Source organism: Drosophila mojavensis, unplaced genomic scaffold (genome assembly GCF_018153725.1).
Source record: "Drosophila mojavensis isolate 15081-1352.22 unplaced genomic scaffold, ASM1815372v1 contig_80, whole genome shotgun sequence".
NCBI classification, from domain to species: domain Eukaryota; kingdom Metazoa; phylum Arthropoda; class Insecta; order Diptera; family Drosophilidae; genus Drosophila; species Drosophila mojavensis.
Genome location: NW_025318906.1, coordinates 386,133 through 407,563, shown reverse-complemented (window position 1 = coordinate 407,563; position 21,431 = coordinate 386,133). Strand labels below are relative to the sequence as shown.

The 21,431-nt window shown below is 39.9% G+C and overlaps 4 protein-coding genes across 10 annotated transcripts in view; 2 read left to right on the top strand and 2 right to left on the bottom strand.

Annotated features, from left to right (window-relative positions):
• Positions 1–22: 22 nt before the first annotated feature.
• On the bottom strand, positions 23–5,310 carry LOC6578265 (lethal(2)neighbour of Tid protein). 3 transcript variants are annotated; one of them, XM_015163034.3, is made up of 4 exons: positions 5,134–5,310; positions 4,846–5,081; positions 4,733–4,781; positions 23–1,476 (listed from the first exon to the last, which is right to left on the bottom strand). In XM_015163034.3, exons 2-4 carry the CDS (start codon positions 5,077–5,079, stop codon positions 146–148), a joined length of 1,614 nt encoding a protein of 537 aa, XP_015018520.1. In that variant the 5' UTR covers positions 5,080–5,081; positions 5,134–5,310; the 3' UTR covers positions 23–145. The 3 variants fall into 3 exon arrangements, with proteins under 3 accessions (XP_015018520.1, XP_043866423.1, XP_015018521.1); XM_044010488.1 differs by lacking the exon at positions 5,134–5,310 and having other exon boundaries at positions 4,846–5,118; XM_015163035.3 differs by lacking the exons at positions 4,733–4,781; positions 4,846–5,081; positions 5,134–5,310 and adding an exon at positions 1,709–1,786.
• Positions 1,845–4,395, top strand: LOC6578266 (protein tumorous imaginal discs, mitochondrial). Of its 4 annotated transcripts, none has more exons than XM_015163038.3 (2): positions 1,845–3,337; positions 4,016–4,395. In XM_015163038.3, exons 1-2 carry the CDS (start codon positions 1,957–1,959, stop codon positions 4,210–4,212), a joined length of 1,578 nt encoding a protein of 525 aa, XP_015018524.1. In that variant the 5' UTR covers positions 1,845–1,956; the 3' UTR covers positions 4,213–4,395. The 4 variants fall into 4 exon arrangements, with proteins under 4 accessions (XP_015018524.1, XP_002004182.2, XP_015018523.1 ...); XM_002004146.4 differs by having other exon boundaries at positions 1,846–3,337; positions 4,011–4,395; XM_015163037.3 differs by having other exon boundaries at positions 1,846–3,350; positions 4,011–4,395.
• A 3,748-nt stretch (positions 5,311–9,058) lies between the features above and the next one.
• The window catches only part of LOC6578263 (sestrin homolog), a 33,183-nt gene continuing 20,810 nt past the window's right edge, over positions 9,059–21,431 (top strand). The window contains exons 1-2 of one of the 2 annotated variants that reach the window (XM_032729590.2): positions 9,059–9,291; positions 10,212–10,520. The gene's annotated coding sequence lies outside the window, so the exon portion shown is untranslated. The remainder of the gene's footprint in view (positions 9,292–10,211; positions 10,521–21,431) is intronic. The other variant, XM_015163033.3, reaches the window with a different exon arrangement.
• LOC6578264 (purine nucleoside phosphorylase 1) lies at positions 16,996–18,220 on the bottom strand. The gene is made up of 2 exons (XM_032729591.2): positions 17,284–18,220; positions 16,996–17,228 (listed from the first exon to the last, which is right to left on the bottom strand). The coding sequence occupies exons 1-2, from the start codon at positions 18,094–18,096 to the stop codon at positions 17,052–17,054; spliced, it is 990 nt and encodes a 329-aa protein (XP_032585482.1). The 5' UTR covers positions 18,097–18,220; the 3' UTR covers positions 16,996–17,051.

Below are 21,431 nucleotides of genomic sequence, written 5' to 3'. Positions count from 1 at the left end.
TTTATCCCAGTGAAACAATCAATTAAAACAATTCAAGCTTTCATAAATCTTAATTCTCTTTAACATGTTCTAAATTTCAAGAATTTTTCGTCTATTGCAATTTCTTTGTGATCTTTGGGTCATCATTCGTTAGCTGTGCTTGCTTCTACTCCTCCTTCTCGCGCTCCAGTTGCTGCTGCTGCTCCAGCTGGCGCTTCTGCTTGACAAGCGTATTTAGCTTTATGATATGGCGGATATGACGTGCCACGCCCACCAGCAACACTAGGTGGCTCACGTGTAGAACGATGCTGGAGAGGTTGGTGCTTGGATAGGTATTGAAGCTATACTCGATGCCGCCCAGGATTAGGAACCGTACGCCCACCGAGTACGGCGTGGACCAGACCAGGTAGGGCAGCGAGTGGAAGTACCAAACATAGAACTGATAATGCAGCGAGCGGGCGCAGACGACGCCGATGAAGTTGCAGAGGAAGAAGGGCAGCAGAGCCAACTGGGTGCAGTGCTCGAAGGAGATTTCGTAGGGCTTCCGCTTGGACTCCTTGACCGGGGCAGGGGGTCGCTTTTGCCCGGTGGCGTTCTGTAATCCCTTTTCGAATGACTTCAAGAAAGACTTTTGCTCCGCCGTTAACTCCTCCTCATCCTCCTCCTTGTTGCCCGGCTCCAACTCCTGCGCTTGCTCCTGCTGCTGGGACTTCTTCGATTTGCTCCTGTGATGGGACTTTTTCTTAGCAGCCTTCGCTTTCTCCTTCTCCTCACGATTCTTCAGCATTAGTTGGGGCAATATGATCTGCTGCACCTCGCGCAGGTGCACGTAGCTCTTGAAGAACGTCCAGGTGTACTTGGCGAAGGCCAGGAGCAATAGCAGGTGCAGTCCCAGCAGCGCCAAATGAAACTCGCGCTGCTCGAACAGCTCCCGAGTCAGGAACCTATAGTTCACCGTCCACTTGTGCTCGAAGATGCGTCCCAGGTCGAAGCTCCCGGTCAGATACTCCACCGGATGAGTGCGCAGAAAGGGATAAGCTATCACTACCTGGATCAGTCCGCATATAAAGAGGTGCACAATAGTCAGGAGCACGCCTAGGTTGGCCAGGTAGAACAGCAGCAGCGCCGGCGCAAAGAGTAAAATGTTCATCTTAACGCCTACAGCGAGACTGTAGAAGATGGTGCCCCATAACCAGCGGCTATCCATGAAGAGATTGAGCGATGCATATAGCAGCAGCACGGCCACGGGATCGTTGAAGAGGCGCAGCACATAGATCGAGTGTATGCGATACGACGTAAAGGCGGTCAGCACCAACATGTAGGGCGGCACCTTGCGACTCTTGGCATAAAGCCGCAGAGCGAGGCACATTTGTAGCAAGTAGATGCCGGTGTATATGTACTGGGCCAGGCGCACGTTGCTGCCGTGAGCGGTCAGGTAGTAGAGTGCAGAGTATATGTAAACAAAGGCAGCCGGATAGACCAACGGGCCGGTGTCACCTGTGGAGGGTTCAAAACATACACTGTGAAAGTAATTCAAATCGCGATGATGGCGGGCAAAGCAATGTTATCGAAAAGACCAGCTCGTGAGCTCTTCACGCCTATAAAATATCGTTAGAGATGGTTGCCTGACAGGAAACACGACTACTATATCGTAATAGAGCTGTTTGATTCTATAACATTTTATGCTATTTAATTTAGCAGCAATTAAATTAGTCCGATTACGCGTTACCTCTATCTTTCTACAACAGCTGTTCAGTTGGCGGCAAAATCATTTTGCGAGAACAATCTATCGAACACATGTGTGTGTTCGTGAGCGAACTGTTTACGCAACGCGGTGACTGTCAAAATGTCAAAGTGAAAAAAAATGAGAGAGAGAACATTTTGTATTAAGCAGCATGGAGGTTATTACGGCATGTTGTTAGAGCTGGCTGCCAAATAGAGAGAGAGAAGATAAATAGAGTTTAACTATAACAATTAATGGACAAAATGATTTCGTGTAAAAATTTATGTGTTTTGCGCCAACTGCCGTTCAAGGGCTGCTGCCGTCAATACAACGCCACACTGCTGTCCGGGCGGCTGGCCAGTTGGACGACGAGAGCCGCTGCCAGTTCAACGGCTGGAGTTGCTACCTCTGCCTGGCAACAGAGGGCGCCACACCAACGGCAGCAGCAACTACAACAGCAGCAGCAGCAGCAAAGGCGAAGTATCTTCAGCTCGAGTCGTCTGAACGCCAAGGACTACTACGCCACACTTGGCGTGGCTAAGAATGCCAGTGCGAAGGACATCAAGAAGGCATACTACCAGCTGGCCAAGAAATACCATCCGGACACGAACAAAGACGATCCCGATGCGAGCAAAAAGTTTCAGGAGGTGAGCGAGGCATACGAAGTGCTCAGTGATGATCAGAAGAGGCGGGAGTACGACACCTACGGCCAGACCACAGAGAACATGAACAGGCAGGGTGGCGCGGGAGGATTCGGAGGCGGCGGCCCCTTCGGAGCCGAGGGCTTCGCACAGAACTGGCAGTTCCGCTCGACCATCGACCCCGAGGAGCTCTTCCGCAAAATCTTCGGCGAAGGCAACTTTCGCAGCAACAACTTCGACGACTTCGCCGACTCGAAATTCGGCTTTGGCCAGGCACAGGAGTTGGTCATGGATCTGACCTTCGCCCAGGCGGCGCGTGGCATCAACAAGGACGTCAACGTCAACGTCGTCGACCAGTGCCCGAAGTGCGCAGGCTCCAAGTGCGAGCCGGGCACCAAGCCAGGACGCTGCCAGTACTGCAACGGCAGCGGCTTCGAGACCATCTCCACGGGCCCCTTCGTTATGCGCTCCACCTGCCGGTATTGCCAGGGCACACGCCAGTACATCAAGTACCCGTGCGCCGAGTGCGAGGGCAAGGGCCGGACAGTGCAGCGCCGCAAGGTGACGGTGCCGGTGCCCGCGGGAATCGAGAACGGCCAAACGGTGCGCATGCAAGTGGGCAGCAAGGAGCTCTTCATCACGTTCCGCGTCGAGCGCAGTGACTACTTCCGGCGGGACGGCGCCGACGTCCACACGGACGCGCCCATCTCGCTCTCCCAGGCTGTGCTCGGCGGCACCATCCGCGTCCAGGGTGTCTACGAGGACCAGTGGCTGAACATCGAGCCGGGCACCTCGTCGCATCGCAAGATCGCCCTGCGCGGCAAGGGGTTGAAGCGTGTCAATGCCCACGGCCATGGCGACCACTTCGTTCACATCAAGATCGACATCCCCAAGAAGCTGAGCCAGCAGCAGCGCGCGCTCATAGAGGCCTACGCCGAGCTAGAGGAGGATACGCCCGGGCAAATCAACGGCATGGCGGAGCGCAAAGACGGCAGTAAGAAAGCAACGTAAATACTTTAAACTCCCAACTTTTGAGAAAACCCATCCAAAGCAAACGGAAGAGCAGTAGAAGGCAGATCTGTATTTGCATCATCCTCTTTATAATATTTTAAATATAATCTAATGTCTACAATCTATACGCAACTTAGAGATCGATTGATCGGGCTCTCAATTTCAGCATAGTTCATTTCCGATCGAGGAAACAGCCCACTTCCATATAATCCTTACACTGCTCAAACTTGAACTTGGTGGCCCATATTAAATATTTTCTCATCATGAATAACTAGGTCGTTCAATTTACGTAATGTTGGCACACAGTCAAGCTTCAAACAAACGGATAACTAATTGGCAGCTTTAGAGTAATCTAAAGTTATATAAGTTATAAAGTCCTAAAAGTTCTCTTCTCAAATGACCACGACTTGAGCTTTTTTAAATTTTCCTATGCTATTCGGTTGAAATGCATAATTAATTCCTAGTTCCTCTACGGAACAGACGGAATGGGCCTACCCCATTTTATGTTGGTCACTTTATTCCGCCTCACGGAATGGTGGTCCAACTTTAATACCTCCAATGCTCGCTCCAGCAGTCTTGCGCTATTATGCCTTAACAATTCCCGCTAACGGCTCCATCAATTATGTTACTTAACTTCCTTATTATTCTGCTTCCAGCGCAGGTCCTAGCAAAGCGAACGGGCCAGAAGGTAGAGAAGGAACAGCCAAAGGAACTCAAGGAGAAAGGAGAGCCACAGAAGCAACAGCAACAAGCACAACGAAGGACGAAGAAATCGAAAAATCCGAAAGGCGAACAGGAGAAAGTGGTGGAAGCGGCGGCGTAGGCTTCCTTAGTAAAATCAAATCCTTGTTCAACTGAGTTGAATTTGTCTATGTCTTGTTATCGATAACTGTTTTGTAATCGCCAATTGACCTACAAATGCCTTAATTTTTCTTTCTTTTAAGTTTTGTTATTGTACAGTCTAGGGGCTATATATATATATATATAGATTCCATTAAGTGGAAACAAATCCAAGAAAAATACAACCAAATTGAAAGTCGACATTCTCCTTGTTATCGATAAGTTTGTTTTGTAGTTACCGTTGCTTAACTAAAGGCAGCTAAATGAACGGCATCTAAAAATTCCAAAAGGAAAAGGGACAACATTGCGGAATTCATTGATGTAAAGGGAAATCGGTTAATGATAAGTATTGGGGTAGGGAAGTTTCGTTAGTGATATAAGGAAATTTGCTTCCAAAATACTGCCTTTGCATAACTTCCCTACTGTTAATGGGCAGTTCTCTTTGACTCTCTCGCGCACTCTCTCTCTCTCTCTCTCTCTCTCTGTTTTTTAACGGCTGCCTGGTTTCCAAAAATAAACTAAAAGGAAATTTACTTACCTCGCAGCAGCGCATAATTTGTGGTGCCATTCAGAAAGCCTTCACATTCCTGAAAATATGTGAATTACCATATGAATAGAACCACCCGATCTCTCTCTCTTTCTTTCTCCTACCTGCATATAGGCCACCCAATCGATCTCGGTGTAGGGCACATGCTGAATAACCAACACGTTGATCACCGCCTCAGCCAAAACAATCAGCAGAGCAACAATCGGCAGAGCCGACGGATCGAGAGCCAAATATCGAGCATACTTCCAGCTAAGGTATTTTTCCTTGAACTTCAGTAAGCGGTTGGTCGTCTTTTTACGCCGGGAATCAACACGACTCTGGCCTTTCGGCGATGCCATTTCTGTGACAAAAAATGAATTAATTTTCCGGTTAAATTTGCCACACACACTTACTCAGAGCATTAGAAATAATGCAACTGTGGGCACCCCGAAAAGGCAGAAGACATGAACGGACCGGTTATTAGGAGCGCGCAGAAATTCAAATTATGTTGACTTATTTTATTTAATGCAGATATTATCTTCGCGAGTGAATTTTCCAATTAGTAAAAAGCATAGAACGTTTTCCGACGCGTCGACCTGAACATTGTATTGACGAGTGACTCTTGAAATTAAATTTTACAGCCACTACTGCCACAGAAAACAGCAAACAAAACAGAGCAGCTTTTGCTTCACGTCAGCTATCGATTATAATTTTAAACGATGATTAATTACCAATGAGTAACTCAATCAGCTGTTAGTGCTGAATAGTGATGACAGTTCGTAAGGCGCCAATTTACTGATAACATTTAAGATTTGAATATACTACCAAAAATTTTTTAATAACCAATGAGGAAAACTTTTTTTTAATTAAGTGTTTATTTTTATTTATTTATTTTTTTTTTTTATCCTTCATTTATGGGCATAACTCCGTATGCCAGTTTCCATGCCAGATTTAGGGCTCCATTACTAGTTGGTTATCAGGCACTCCGGCACACTGATTCACCAAGCCATGTCCACATGCAAGCAGTGATGCGAAAATACACTTTGATGGCAACAGTTAAAGCAGGGGTGGGCTGCAACATCTCCTCTTCTGTATACTTCAACGATTCATGTAAATGTTTTGGCCATTTAAAAAAGTTACATGCACATCCTTGTATCACTCTCTCTCTCACCCTTGGCCCATCCACATGCAGGGTTTCAGCACAATTAATTGACAACCTGCGAATGCGGAATGTTTTTCAGATTTTCTGCAGTCTGTTTTTTCTTTTTTGCTTGTTGCTTATATACGAATAGTGTTGAGCGGCGTTTTCTAAGAATCTTTTATATATATAATCTTTCATTTTCATTGTATTATTATATATTCTTTAAGCATATTAAAGCTAAATAAGAGTGTACTAAATATAAATTAGCTAATTAAGTTTTAAATGCATTGGCTAACTTTCTGCTGAAAAAGGCTAAGCTGACAGCGCTGCCATGCATGTTGACAGACAGAATGAGATAAGTCGGAATTTGAATGGAAGGATGTGAGGAGAGTAAATTAAAAATGGCCTAATATGCAGTACCCCTAAACTATTTGAGAAAGTTAGGAAGAAAGAAAGAGACAGCGGGATAGAGAGACCGAGAGAGAGAATGAATGGTCAAAAAAAGGCTAGAGCTCTAACCTGGCAGCACTGATGCATTTTGTAATATTTTCTGTTCATTTTTTTTATCTGTACTTTTTTTGCAGTCCTTTTATTTTGTGGTGGCGTACACGTTCACTAATTGTGCCCAGTGCGCCGTGTATTTTCGAAAAAAGTTGACAAATGGCATGCAAACTGTTTTCCCTGTCCGATGTCCAGGTGAACTGCTCAAATGGCACTGCAATTATGCCAAAGGGCCAGCCAGATGGGCAGTTAGTGCGAGCGAGCTATCGAGCGGGGGACTGTAAATTTCGTACAGATTTCGAGAGAGCTTGTAAGAGTGATAGGGAAAGAGAGAGCGTTTGTAAGGAATGCCATGCAAAGGGGCTTTACGGTACATTTCAATAAATGCAGCCGAGGAATTTAAAAAAGAATTTAATTTAAGCTTGTTGCTTGACTGCTTACATTTCCAATAAACTCCAATAAATCAGAACAGATATAAAATTCACAAATATCAAATAGGAAATATCAATATTCAATATTTCTTGATTGTGGTTAATTAAGTTTATGCAATTGCTAATATATTAACATTGGTCATATATGAATATATTGTATCCGTGCTATAAGTTTCTACCACAGTATCAAAGTGTGTATGAATGCATATTCATTGCAAGACTATTGGAAACGAGAGATGAATATGAAATGCCCTCAATCTTCGATGTACATACATATGTATAGAACGTACATCTATAGAGTATTAAATAGTCGATAGGGCCCAATCGGTATTTATTTTTTGACAGCGTCTGTTTTCAGAGTCTACGCTAGTTATCATTTAAAGGCAGAGTTTTAATGTAGTATATATGTATGTATATACAAACACATATAGAACTAAATCGGTCATCGGCTCTTATCATATAATATAAATATACATATATAGACACATATATATATTAATGTGTATATACAATGTACATACATACATAAGTTTGTATGCACAATGGGGGGCTTCTCCATAGATAACTCGTATTATAACCCACTCAGTGCGAAAATGGTTCATTAATACGTTCATATATATACATACATATACATTCGAGTATGTAAATATGCAGACATTTATATATATTTATATATTTGTGTGTATATTTGTTATCAACAAAAAAAAAGAAAAAATAACTGATAATAGAATCTAGACTGTAGATTTACATACATATATAAATACGTAAATACATACATCTACATATGTATGTTTCTACAAGTGTACGTAGTATGTATGTACATATGTTTGTATGTATGCACTTATAACGCAAATGTCTGATTATAGCTGACAATCATTTTAATAGTTGCCCATATAGAAGAACTTTGCACTCGCCTTTGCTATATACAAACACCCACATACTTATGTATGTACATAAGTGCATTTGTATGTATGTGTATATATTATTAATAATTTATTAATTCTTCGCTTTGAATACAAAATGAGCGCGCCATTTATAAATGTAACAACAATAAACTGTTAATATGTGGGTGATAAAAGGCGCAGACGATTAAAAAAAAAAAGAACTGTAAAATGACTGTGATCCGTTTGAATACCCGTGGTTCATCCCATATGCGTGTTTGCATAGTAGCATCTCACTCGCACTTGCTCACACTGGCCCCTGCTATTCGCTATTTTCGAGCTCTTGTTGTTATTGTTATGATAGGCAGCAACAATTGCTTTTACTTTTGCCTTTGCATGTGCCTTTGCTTTGGCACTTTGCTTTGTGTACACACACGGCGAAGGAGACAAAACGGCCAAACAAACAAACTGTTGATAATTGAGCAGACACTGAGAATGCGAACGTTGCAAAGCACTAACAAACACACACAAGAGCTAAAGACGCACACACATACAAATTACCAACACATATGCATTTATCTAGATACACGCATGTATAGGCCAACGTAGAACTATGGGTGGAAGGTGGGCGAAACGCAGAGTACCGGGACAATTTAAGAGTTCAATCATATCAAGCGTCGTTTTTGTCGCGCCGTGTCAATGTTGTTGCTCCTCTCCTCCAACTTCTCTCCCTTCTGATATGTTCCACATGTGCGCCGCACACACGTAGAGATGTAGAAAAAAACTAAATAAAATACATACATACATACATATGTATATAATAAAAAAACAAATATCAAAGAACACACAAATGTGAATAGGCATCTATGACTTATTAGCTCCGCTACAATCCGTCAAATAGGCATATACAAGTGTAATAGAAATAGCCGAACACAAGTTTAATGTATATTGAATGGTTGAAATATTGCATTAGTAATAAACATTTACATTATAGCATAAGAGGAATGCAGTTTAATAACCGAATTTAACTTCTTTATTCACATAGATACAATCATATGTATATTTACACACCAAGCATATTCACACATTGATATATAAATGCAGTAGCGTATCGTGTTGTTGTTGCTGCCGCTGCTGGTCGACTGCCTGTTGCTACTCTGCTCTCATTTGCCTATGTTTGCTATCCCTCTTGTTCTCAGCTGGACGTAATAAGCTTACTGCAACTGTGTGGGTGCATATGAAGAGCGCTGCTCGCTCGCACGCATACACAACAACTCAATATCAAACACAACAACAACACATTCGTATAGCTTTCGTGCTGTGCTGTTTACGACCGACCGACCGACCAAGCAGTCAGCCAGCCAGGCAGGCAGACAGCAGCTGGGGCTGATTTCAGTTTGATTTTGTCAGTGGCCGCGTTCGGTTGTCGTCGGCGAGTTAACGGGACGCGCCTTCTAAAAGCCGCTCAAAGCCCAGCTTTTACTTAAGTCTCGAGCCACAAACAGAGCCGAGCAGATAAAAGAAGCAGCACAAAAAGTGTTTTTATTTTTTTATTTTCTAAATTCGTTTCGTTCAATTCGTTTTTAGTTGTGTAATTTATTACTATTATTTGTTCTGGTAAATTATTCCACATTTTTACACATATAAAAACAAATTGTCTTAAGACAGCACGAAAAAAATATTTATTTATCAGAAAACGAAGAAAACAATAACAAAATCAGAAAATAAATACAAAATAAAAGCTGAAAAACATTTTATTATTGCATGGAAAATTACTACAAAAAATTTCTTGATCGCGTTTCTATCTCTCGCTCTCTCGCTCTCATAAAAGCTTAAGCAAAAGCAAAGCAAAAAACAAAAAACAAAAAAACAAAAAAACATGAATTTAAACAACATAAATTGAATTGACCGGCAATATATATAAATACATATACATATGCTTTTGTTATTGTTTTTTTCAAATTTGAGTGTTTGTTACGCGCCAAATGCATTTTTGTATTCTATTTGTGTGTGAGAATTCTTTTGCCCTAATAAGGTCTAAATGAAAATAGCTTTACAATACCAAGAGAAAAATCTCTCGATAAAATATATAATCTTAGGCAACATAAACAATTCACTCGCACAAGCAAAACTATTCTAAAAGCGAAAAACGAACAAGAATTGAACAGATAAGCAAGCTGAAAAAAGACATGAATATTTAAATGTTTGTGTGTGTATTTACTATATGTCTGAAAACTAGTAAAAATTCTTATACTGTTTAATATTTTGATCTGCGCTGCGGTAAGTGCAGTTTCGAAAGGGCAATAACGGTTGATTTCAAAATATTCATGAACTCTTATTTGAATATGCATAAGTAACACAAGTAGAGTGCATACAGCATTAGGATAACTAATGTGCATCGAGCATAAGAAGATTGATTGGTACTGAGTGAAGTCGTTAACAAAACTTATACGGAAAGCATAATTTTGTTCTCTTACATATGTATATGTTTTCATGTATCTCTGCACATATTTCATATTTCAATCCCTTTTTCACAGCGCGTTATCAACGTTTCTCATGTAAAAGACACAAGCAAACCTGCAGCTGTTATCAGAGCTGCATTTGTATGTATGGAGTACATTGTTCATAAATAAGTAACAGAGTCAACGTGTGGCCATCTTATCAGCTACGTAAAAAGAAAAAAACAACAAAAAGGAACTCGGAAAGCGATCTCAAAAGAACAAAATCAAGAAAAAGCGCCGCCGTTAATAACAACATATAAATGTAAAAGAAGAAGAAAACTAAGCGGAACAAAAACATTTATTAAGTGAAGAAAAAATCTACAGATATTTCAGCCGGCTCTATGGGTAAGAACTTTTTCTGATATGTATATTGTAAACATTTAATTAAAAATTGAAAAAAAAAAAAAAACTGATATGAAAAAAAAGTTCAGTGAAAGCTCTATGAACCTAAATGCTAACTGGATTAATATAAATTACAAACATTTACATGTTTATTTAACTATGCTTACATACATACATATGTATAAACCGCACATATGTATGTATGTACATCTAATTAATTTATTTCAGTTATCAAATTCATTATATTTTTTAATTTTGAACTAGTTCATAATTTAGGAATTGTTTGCTGAAATCGAGTTCACGAGAATCCTTGCCAACTTCTATCCATTTCCATTTTTCCTGTTCTTTCTTGTTCTGTAAATTCTACCTAATTGCGTATTTGTGTATGTGCGTGTGCGTCTGTTCTTTTCGAAGTGCACTCGCAGATGCCAAACATGTCAACTTGGAATCGGCCAAAATTGTACTAAAATCGGATTGCAACTGACCAAAAATCAAATCAGAAGTCAAAACTTGATGGGAACTGCAACTGATTGACAGCTGCAGGAGGAACGAGGCAGAGGCTGGAGGTAGCATCTGTAGCAACCTCTAAGTTCGTGGTCAGTCATTCGGCCCTCCCCCCCTGCTTGTGTATTTGTATTATATATATGTACATATGTACATATGTATATAAACTTGTGTGAGTGAACGAGCATTGGAAACGTGGGCAAGGGCAATCTGATTGAACACATTCAATCCGCATTCAGTATGACTGTAAAATTAGTCAAGTTTTGCTTGTGTTGAGCGTAAAGAGCAGGAGAAACAAGTCAGAATATTATGAGTCGGCTGTACTCGACTGCATGCTACTCTTGCACTCGTTGCAGCGAGCTGAAAAAGTTTGCCTTTATATATGTATAAATATGTATGTGATTAAAAACTCGCTTATATATCTGAAATTCCAAGGTATAGATAAAGATTTAGGAATTCATACCCTCCAATTTAACAAACACAACACGTATGGCTGAAGCCAATATACCCGCTTTTACTTTGCGAACGAGCATAGAGCAAAAAACAACCGAAAATTTGTTGAGAAAATTTGCCACTTGACCTACCGCACTCAAATCTAAATTAAGCAACAAATTTTTTACGCGTTCTCTCTCTCCCTCTTCTTCGCTTCTTTCGCCGTTCATTTCAGTAACTCTTGCAATTCTACATACATGCATATGTGTGTGTGTGTGTGTATGTGTGACTGTCGCCATATGGGCAAGTGTCAGCAGATTCTTCATTTCGCTTTCCGCCGTTACTTCACGGATGCCCAGCAGAACACTGTGCAAAACAAGGGTATATTAGTGTGGCTCATTTGACACTTTAATTTCTTTGTTTTTATTATTGTTGACCTCTAATCTTTCTTTATGATATATATTAGTGCATTCCACTAGTTGACCCTAATTTTTTGTTGTGTACTGAAAGCTTTATTCTGAGAGCTGATTATTTAATCAGTACAGCTTTGAGTTAACGGTAATATTGAGTTGCAGAGAAACCTTTCAACATGCTTTCAATTAATTAAGAGCAACTTTTTAAGCTGGATTTGCAATTAGCAACAACTGGGAAAAAAGCCAAGAAAAAAAGAAGCTTTTAATCACAGCATTAATAATGTTTTGTATTATCAGAGTGTATTCACACACACACACACACATACACACACATGCAGATGCATATTACAAATCATAAATTAAATCTGCAATCAGGTGATGCCGTTAGTTTTTGTAGCTGCGAGACCCACACAGCAACGCAAACATACACACACACACACACACATACACCCGCACAGTTGTTGTGTGCGTGCAAGTATTTATAATTTGCAGTAAGCTACCATCCAATCATTAAAATTTAGGTGAGAGAGACAGAAAGATAGTGATATACGTGTGAGAGACAGTTGGGAGGGGGCTGGTTAGGGCAATGAAGGCGCAAAACAAAAACACAAATACAAAACACATAAGAACAAAAACGAAAAAAAAAAATTAAAAAAAGAGAAGAACTGAAGCAGTTTATGTCAATTATGATATCAATTGTTGCCATGCCAACAGCGCAAGAGAGCGCGGCGAACACATACACACATACATAGATATTGCAGTTGAATAACTGTTGTTATTTTGTAATACATATGTGTATATGAATGTGTTTTTCGCGACCTCTCGTCTTCTGCTCTGTGCGGCAGTCAGACACTTGAACTGCTTGAAGTCTGTCTGTAACTATGTTGCATTGAATTTGAAGCGCCTCTTGAGTGCTTGTAGTGCTTGCCACTGGGAACACCAAATGAAAATTAATCAATAGGTAATTTTCAATGGTCATTAGTAATGTTTTCCATTTATACTGAAACTTCTTTAGGCTTGCAAAGGCGATGGGCGTCGCATGCTGCATGCTGCATGCTGTATGTTGCATTTGCATCGAAAGATGGCAGCTCGCTTACTTTGCTTGCATTACTGTCATTTCTATGGTCGCAAATTGAGGTGAGTGAACTTGCATCAGTGGCAGCAACAACAACAGCAACCAACAACAGCCAGAGAAACTAACAACAACAGCAGCTTACCTCTTGGGTGACTCTTCTAGCTGGAGTGAAGCCAACTACACAAGTTTCCAACATTTTCCCGTAGCCCGCCCACGCACTGAAAATCTGATAATGAAAAACAGGGGTCTCATAAATTTAGTATTCAATTTGCAGTCTTTACCTTGCATTTACTCACAACTCCGTTATTCTATGTTTGCTTGTAAGAGTCTTATAAATAAGATAGGCTTTGCATGTTAGCAACTAGAATGAGATTGTGGGTATATTGGTTTTCTCTCAGTGCAATGGGATAAGTGGACAAAAGGAGGCGGTGCATTGATCAGGGCTTGCTCTCTATATGGCGAAAATGAATCTATAAAAATACAACTATAAGAGTGAGTTTCAGAGTAAGTCAAAAAGTTGTTTTTAAATAACGATAAAATTCGATAACACTCTTCATTTAGTCAACTATTTCTTCACAAAAATTTATGGATGTGAGATAGAAGACTTGCTTGACTATTAGATGCTGGTTAGAGTATTCAGTAGTCGGTCAGTTCCTTCTCTGAATGCAGCTCGATTTGGGCTTTTATTTTGGCTTCTGTTTTTGTTGGGCTTCAAAGTTTGCTTTTAATTACGCCAATTTCACTCACCTTGCCTTTTCCCTATAACAATTGTGGTTTATATTCTGAATATTTCCCTCAGCAGCCTTCGTTTTTCCCAACTCGTTTTCAATTAGAGCTCCCAACGTTATTGTGCTTCGTGCTCCCAATTTTAGTGCCTTGTTTATGGCAAAGCGATTTGCTGGTTGAGGTGCGAATTTAGTTAATGAAACGAAACATTTAATTGATTGCCATGCAAAAATCGAATGCTTACTTTAGGTGCTGCTCGATCATTGCTGCAGGTGAGAAATGAGCAATCAGGTATGCGCCCTGAGGACTGAGGGGTAGGGCAGTAGGCAGAGATATAGGAATAAAACCTGATATCGCTAATCAAGATTGATTGACAAACGATCGAACAGCTATAAACATTGTGAATTATATATTGTTAATCTAATCAATTTGGGCTTCACTTGTTGTTCTTGTTGCTGTTGTTGTCTTCGCACCTGGCAACGGGCACAAATATCAAGCAGACGCCGAATAAACAAATAAAAAAAAAAAAAAAAAAAAAAATCACCATATATCTGCATTCTCACTGTGTGAATAATATATTAAATATATACTTAGTTTTAAATTGCAAAATAATTTAAGAAACTTAAGTAGGAATTTCAATATAAAATATATGACATTTTTACAGTTAATTACATAATAATATATATGTATTTTTGTTATAAATATCATATTGATTTTATATTTTTTTACAAATATTTTTTTATGTATTCATTTAGTTTGGTATTTAAGGAAATTGTGTAAATGGGAATCAGTTACAATTAGTTTGGCTGCCACTTGATCTATTCAATTGCCCCCGAGTGTGTGCGAGTGTGTGCTCATGGATGTGTGTGTGTGTGTGAGTTGGGTGCCCCACATCTTGCGTTATATTTGATTATTTCGAGTAGGTTTAATAATATTGTAAATGGATTTTAATTTGCGAATGAGTTGATTAGGCAGATAATTGAAGCATTAATGCTTGACTCAAGTAAAACGGAAATTCAATTAGCTCAATGCGACGCTACCTGCTGCCTGCTCTACCTGGTGGCAAGTGTGTGGCATGTGGCATGTGGCAGGTGTCAGCTCAATCAACAGCAGAACAGTTGGCATACGTGAGAGTCGAATTCGAATTCAGTCACACAAATAATGAGGTGTATTGGTTTCAAGCAATATTTTCCTGATAGGGAGTAAAAGCAAGATGGAAAGACTTTTGACTTCTTAATGAAATGCACCTACTTATTTCCCCCTGTATAAGGCTCGAGTTAGATCTGTTCAATTAGGGTATTTCTGCAATGTGAACAAGTGCTATTCAGCTGTGTATACCCGACGGTATTTTACACATTTTCTCTTGGCATTTGGCAGGTTTGCAAAATAGTTTTTAATACTATTTGCATTTCTATTTTCGACTCGCGTGACTCGTTGTTTGGGTCGTGCAGCTCGAAAGGAAAGCAACATAGGCAAGAAGAAGAATGGGAATTGAAGAAAAACAATTTATATATTGTTAAATTATATTTAAAATAAATAATTGTGATGCTATATAGAATATTGAGACATCCTCCTGTCTGCATCTGTCTGACTGTTTTGGACACGTTGTCAGGTGGGCAGGCCATGGCTGCAACAAAGGATGCACGAGGTGAATGTCTTTATTTGACTGTTGGCCACAATTGCAAAATATCAAAAGTTAAAACAGAGAGAGGGCGAGCGAGAGAGGGAGAGCGAGGGGGAGGGAGATGGCAATCTTTGCTGTCTTTGACAGCCAGACAGAAGGGCTTTGTGTGAAAATATTTACAATTAAAGCGAGCGCTGTTTTAATTACACTGGCCAACATGATTTATTAACCAATAAACAGAATATATACACTTTCTGCTCTCTCTCTCTCTTTCTCTCTCTCTCTCTCTGTCTCCCACTCTCTCTTGCTCTCTCTCCCTCTCACTGGCTTGATATATTTGTCTTTGCATTTGGCAAATGAGGCAGTTTATTTCGATACGCATTGCTATTTAGAGTGCGCAGCTGTGCTGCCATTTAAACTAGCAATGCACCCAGCGACTATTTGTCTGTCTTTCAGTCTCTCAGTCTCTCTGCCTCTCTGCCTGCTTATCCCATTGCCCGCCTCCCGCTGTCGATAAATCAATTTACAAAGTAGCGTCAGATGTGCACGTTGCAGCAATTGAAACAATGCCAAAAACTATTTGGTGCAAGTGCTTATATATGCGCTTATCCTATATATATATTCTTATTTATATATACATCTATCAATCAGCTGCTGATGCATGGGCATCTCAATTGTTGGCACATTGAAATGCACGCACAAATTTCTCAAATGCTTTGATTTTGGCGTTTGCTTTCCCTCTCCTCTTTCATTTCAAAGAGTTTACTAGTTACTATATATGTATGTATTCTATATGCACGGGTTGTGGTCATGAACTGTTGTTTTCGATGGACTTAGCCATGTCAAAATGTCCAGTCCAGGTTGTCCCATTGAGCAAGCATTCTGGCTGCAACTTGAGAAATCGACGTAGATTATATACCATGTAAATATTTTATATAGACAAAGTGAACTAACGAATCTATAGATGCTGTGCTATTAATTGCGCTGTTTTGTTGCACAATTTGTTGTTTATTAGAGAGTCATTGAACCTGAATGCAAGGTAAGAGCTATCAAGCGTTAGTTAATGTAATAATGACAAACCGCAGCAGTAATCAACGGCACTCATTTAAGCTAGCTCGCCCTCTGTGTGTGCTCTCTGTCTATATATGTACAAATTTGTATATTAATATGTAAATATATGTATGCGCGGTCAAATGTGTGCAATTTACGTCAGAGCTGTGGTAGCCACGGCAACAGTCGAAATTAGCAGCAATAAGTGCGAACCTAGCATTATTTGTAGCCACTCTCGGCTTACGCTGCGTATGCGCGATGTGCAAGCAAGCTACGTATACGCAACGTGTGCTAGCCAGAGTCACACACACACGCTCACATATGTACATATAAGTATATATAGTGAGTGAAATTCAAGGCTTAACTTGGATTAATTACAGTTAAATGTAATTTTATTGATTTTGTATGCATTGCTCTCAAAGTAAAATGGAATCAAAATATGAAAATTTATTTAATACTTTTATGAAATAAAATCAAAGTGCAGTTCTCTGGATTGTCGTTAAAATTGTATAATAATTCATGTTGTATTCACTGCATTTAGGTGGCATTTAAGCAGCATTGCGTATATGTATCACAGTCAAATTGAATTACTAATTGCATCAACTGAAGAGTGAGAAGAGTGAGACGAGAAGAGTGTTACGTATACGCACTGTGTGACTGCTAATGCTCAAGTAATTATTTTGTAGCTTTTCATTTATACTGTATTTCATTTACAAATTATTTTGTATTTTATAAATGATACGCGAAACGAGTTCAATGCAGGCTTTCTTCCCTTGCATTAGTAGCGTCGAATATTCATTTTGTGCGGGAACGGCGACATCATTGGGAGGAAGCGTGACTAGAGTCAGGCCCAATACTTTCAAGCCGCAGTGTCTGGCGATGATTACCTAAACAAGTGAACGTATCACTGAGTTTGATGAGGACTCTGTCGAAGGGACTCACCTCTGGCACCATGGATATGCCGATGACATCGGCTCCAATCTTGCGCAAGAAGCGCTGCTCGGCCGCCGTTTCGTAGCTGGGGCCACCCATGCAGACATAGACGCCTGTCTTTATCCGGTTATCCTGCCCGATTTCCCGACTGATTTCCGTTGCCTTGGCGAGCAGCATCTCGTCGTAGGCATCGATCATCGAGGGGCGGCGCTGGCCAAAGCGCGCATCGTTGAGGCCAATCAACGGGGAGTTGCCACACCAGCCCAAAACGTTGATGTGGTCCTTGATGGCCACAACGTCGCCCACATTGTGCTCCGCACTGATCGCCCCCGCAGAGCAGATGAGAATCAGGTACTCGACGCCACACAGCTTGAACATGCGCACAGGTAACGTACAGCTGCCCACCGGGTTGCCTTCGTATACGTGCATTCGTCCCTGGACAGCGATCACTGTGCCGCCCATGATCTGGCCCACGAACAGCTTGGAGTTGTTCCCGTGCAGTGGGCTGACCGGGAACTTCGGTATGTCCGTATACTGAATTACCACCGGACTCTCGACCAAGTCGGCCAGCATGTTCACATGCGAGCTGAGGATCAAGCCGAACTTTGGTTTCTTCTCCGTTCTATTGATGATGAAATTCGCCATCTTTTGCACATCGTCGAAGCTGTAGAGCTCTCCCTGTGGCGTCTCAATGATGTCCTTGGGCTTCGCATTGGCTTCCTCCTGCAGCCGCTTCTCAATCAGCAGCTTCATTCGACGTATCGTCAGAGCCGTCTTGAGCGCGCAGCAATCCCTATTACACATTTTGATATTGCGATTCATTTTGGGACAGTTACTGGGATCAAGGGGGCTCAAGAGGCTTTCAAATTTTGCTTTTCAGTAAATATGGGTTTTTGTTTCCTTTACATGCTCAAATTAAAAATTAAAAAATCTTTGATATAACGATGAGCAACTGCTTTATTTTTGTGTTTCTTTTCTTTTTCATAGCCATTAAGGAATGAAATCATCGCTAAATCTATATATATATAGTCAATAAACTATTCTACTTACCTTTTCAAGTTGCCATTATGATAACATTATTTCCTCTTTGAAGAGCGGAAAAACTCCTTGAGAAAGACTTTTATTTACTATATATTCTGTTTGCTTACTCTCAAAAGCCAATATACTCAGTTTACTCATAAAATGTCGCTCACCCGAACTCAGTGACTCAAGAGCTCTGACTTCATTCGGAGTGATATTCTGTGTCCCTATAAAAGGCGAGCTTAGAGCAGAGTTGCCTTAGTTGAATTGCTGATCTCCTGCTGATTAGTCCCAGTGAAGTGAAGTTGTGGTATTTATCAGTAAAACATTTTTATTTGTTCAATAATTTATTGATAAATATTAGCTATTATAAGTATATTTAAGTTACTATGACAAATAATTAATGTTAAAATATTTTATTTATAACATAATATCGTTGTCTTTTTTTTTTTTTTTTTTTTTACTTTTATTTATATAAAAAGAATATCATCGGTAAGAATTAATAATTAACAAATAAGAAGAATGCAAATGGTTATAATAATAATGATGTTCATTGTTAAATTAATGATAAGGGAAGTGATCATTATGATAATGATGTTTATTATCAGTAGCATATCATGATATTGCTGATCTTCGCATCATGTTTATCATGATCATTAACTTAATAATGATCAACGTACTAATGATCATCAGCATCAAAATAATTGCAATCTGCTATACTAAGTCAATCACATTACGATAATCTAGTTCATCTCCATCATAAAGATCATTGTAATAACTCTGATTATTATGATTATTATGATTTTTGTAATGCTCATGATATTACTTAGCTATAGAGAATGTGTAAAATGTCTTTTGTAGCTTTTAGTTAACATATTTCATTCAGATTTGAATTCTCTTCATTTTCGTGCATTTCTGTCGAAGCGTATAACGCATTTACTATTTGCTTTTCATGATAAACAAAAGCTACGTCTCAACGATTCCAACGTCATTTCAGACTTGTAATTTATATCATCGCATTGATTATAATCTTTGCGGTTTGATCGAAGCCAGCATAGCAGCAATGTCAACAGCGAATGGTTAGCGAACGTGACTTTGTAGGCGGCAACAGCAACAATAACAGCAACAATAATAAAAAACAAGTAAGAAAGCTCTAGTCGAGACTGCTCGACTACGAGATCCCCTGAACCCTTGGAGCAATAGATATTTCAATAATTTTTCGCGACTTTCAGTTTACACAAGAAACACGCACACACACACACACACACGCACGTACGCACACACAGGCATACATACACACACACGCATACAGACACACATACACACACACACGCATAAATACACAAACGCATACACACACACATATACACACACACATACACAAACACATACACACACAAGCAACCACGCATAAACACGCATGGGCTGCAGTGTGCGCTTACTATGAGAACTTAATTGTTTAATAACTTTTTTTATGGACGTACGATCTTCATGAAACTTTCAGATTATAATTATAACATGAATATGCATGTAATTGCCAAAGCACAAGTCTCTAGTATTTGAAATACGCTTATTACAAAAGTGAGGGTGAGGGAGTGAATTTAGAGGTGGGGGGGGTAAATTTTAACAAAAATCGAAATTGTATAAATTGCATATAAGCATACATTAAAAATTTGGAGACTCTAGCAATAAAGGTGTAGAAGATATAATTTTATAACTGGGTTTCGATAAGGTTTTTTATCGATAAAAAAAGATCGAGATGAGTTATCGATTTTTAATGATAAACTTGATATGCGCGCTGTAATTACGGACATTTTAAAAAAAAATTGAAGTCTCTAGCTCTTATATCTTCTGAAATCGACGCGTTCATACATACGGACAGACGGACAGACGGACAGACAGACGGACAGGGCCAAATCAACTCAGCTCGTCACCCTGATCAAGAATATATATACTTTGTGGGGTCTGCCACGCCTCCTTCTCCCTGTTACATACATTTCAACAAAACCATTATACCCTGATTTCCCATTGAAAATGGGTTCAGGGTATAAAAAAAACAACAACAACACTACTCAAATAACAAAGCGCTGCAAAGTTTTCTATTTCAGTTTTGTTGTTGCTTTGCGCTTCGACTTTGTTATTGTAAAATTAATAAATTTATAGCGACGGGCAAACGCTTCAGCGATTCACTCAGTGCCAGCGACTCTGATCCGCTGCCCACTCTATATATAGCTATGTAAATATGTGGGCGTGGCACAGCCTTCACCACGCCCAGTCGATCTGTCAAGCAGCACTCACAATTTCCAGCTGCGGCTGTTGACAGATGCGCGCCGAAAAAAACCGCATAAACAAAAAAAAAAAAAAAAAAAAAAAAAAAAAAAAATAAAAATAAAAATAAAAATAAGTAAAGCTGCTTTATGGCAGAGGGCACGACTATGGAGATACCTTAACTATGGAGAACTCGTTTCGTGATACAGTCACAGTCGTCTTATACCTTTGTAGAGCTACAGAGTTAGACTATAAAATAAACTACTATTCCTTTGTCTTATACTGTATTATACTGTATTAAACTCCCTATTCTACACTCAAACCAATATACCCTTTCTGGCGCTTTGGTTTGGGTGCAGGGCAGAAAGATTAAAAAAAAAATTTGACTTGTGGGGTTGACTGTTGACAGATTGTTGTTGCGGCATCTGCTGTTGTTTATTGGTTTACCCTATTAATTAGCAAAGAAATAAGTTATAATGGCATCCACTGGCCAGCAGCCAGCAGCCAGCAGCCAACAGCCAACACCCAGACAGACAATCAACGACAACAATTTGAATTGTTTATCAGGCGGGCAGGCCACATGCATTTTGTTTATCCCCACAGAGAGAAAGGGAGAAGGAGAGGAAGAGAAGGGCAAACAGAATGCAAATGAGGCTGACTATAAGTATAAATATTCTGTGTAGAATCTAGCAACAAGTACAACAGCAACAACAACAACAAATAGTACTAGAATGGCAAAAGTACCTTGCCTGATATTCAATGATGTCGGACAACAGGTCGTATGCTTGTGTTTTCATTTAAATCACGCATACGCATGGTAAACATCTGATGGGTGCCAAAACAAAAGATAGTGCTCGAAATAATATGAT

Coding starts and splice junctions, on each gene's coding strand:
- LOC6578266 (XM_015163037.3), top strand. CDS start 1,957: ATGGACAAAATGATTTCGTGTAAAAATTTATGTGTTTTGCGCCAACTG. Junction 3,351..4,010: donor GACGGCAGTAAGAAAGCAAC/GTAAATACTTTA, acceptor TTCTGCTTCCAG/CGCAGGTCCTAGCAAAGCGA.
- LOC6578264 (XM_032729591.2), bottom strand. CDS start 18,096: ATGAATCGCAATATCAAAATGTGTAATAGGGATTGCTGCGCGCTCAAG. Junction 17,229..17,283: donor GCATATCCATGGTGCCAGAG/GTGAGTCCCTTC, acceptor TCACTTGTTTAG/GTAATCATCGCCAGACACTG.
- LOC6578265 (XM_015163034.3), bottom strand. CDS start 5,079: ATGGCATCGCCGAAAGGCCAGAGTCGTGTTGATTCCCGGCGTAAAAAG. Junction 4,782..4,845: donor ATTGGGTGGCCTATATGCAG/GTAGGAGAAAGA, acceptor ACATATTTTCAG/GAATGTGAAGGCTTTCTGAA. Junction 1,477..4,732: donor AAATTATGCGCTGCTGCGAG/GTAAGTAAATTT, acceptor AACCCTCCACAG/GTGACACCGGCCCGTTGGTC.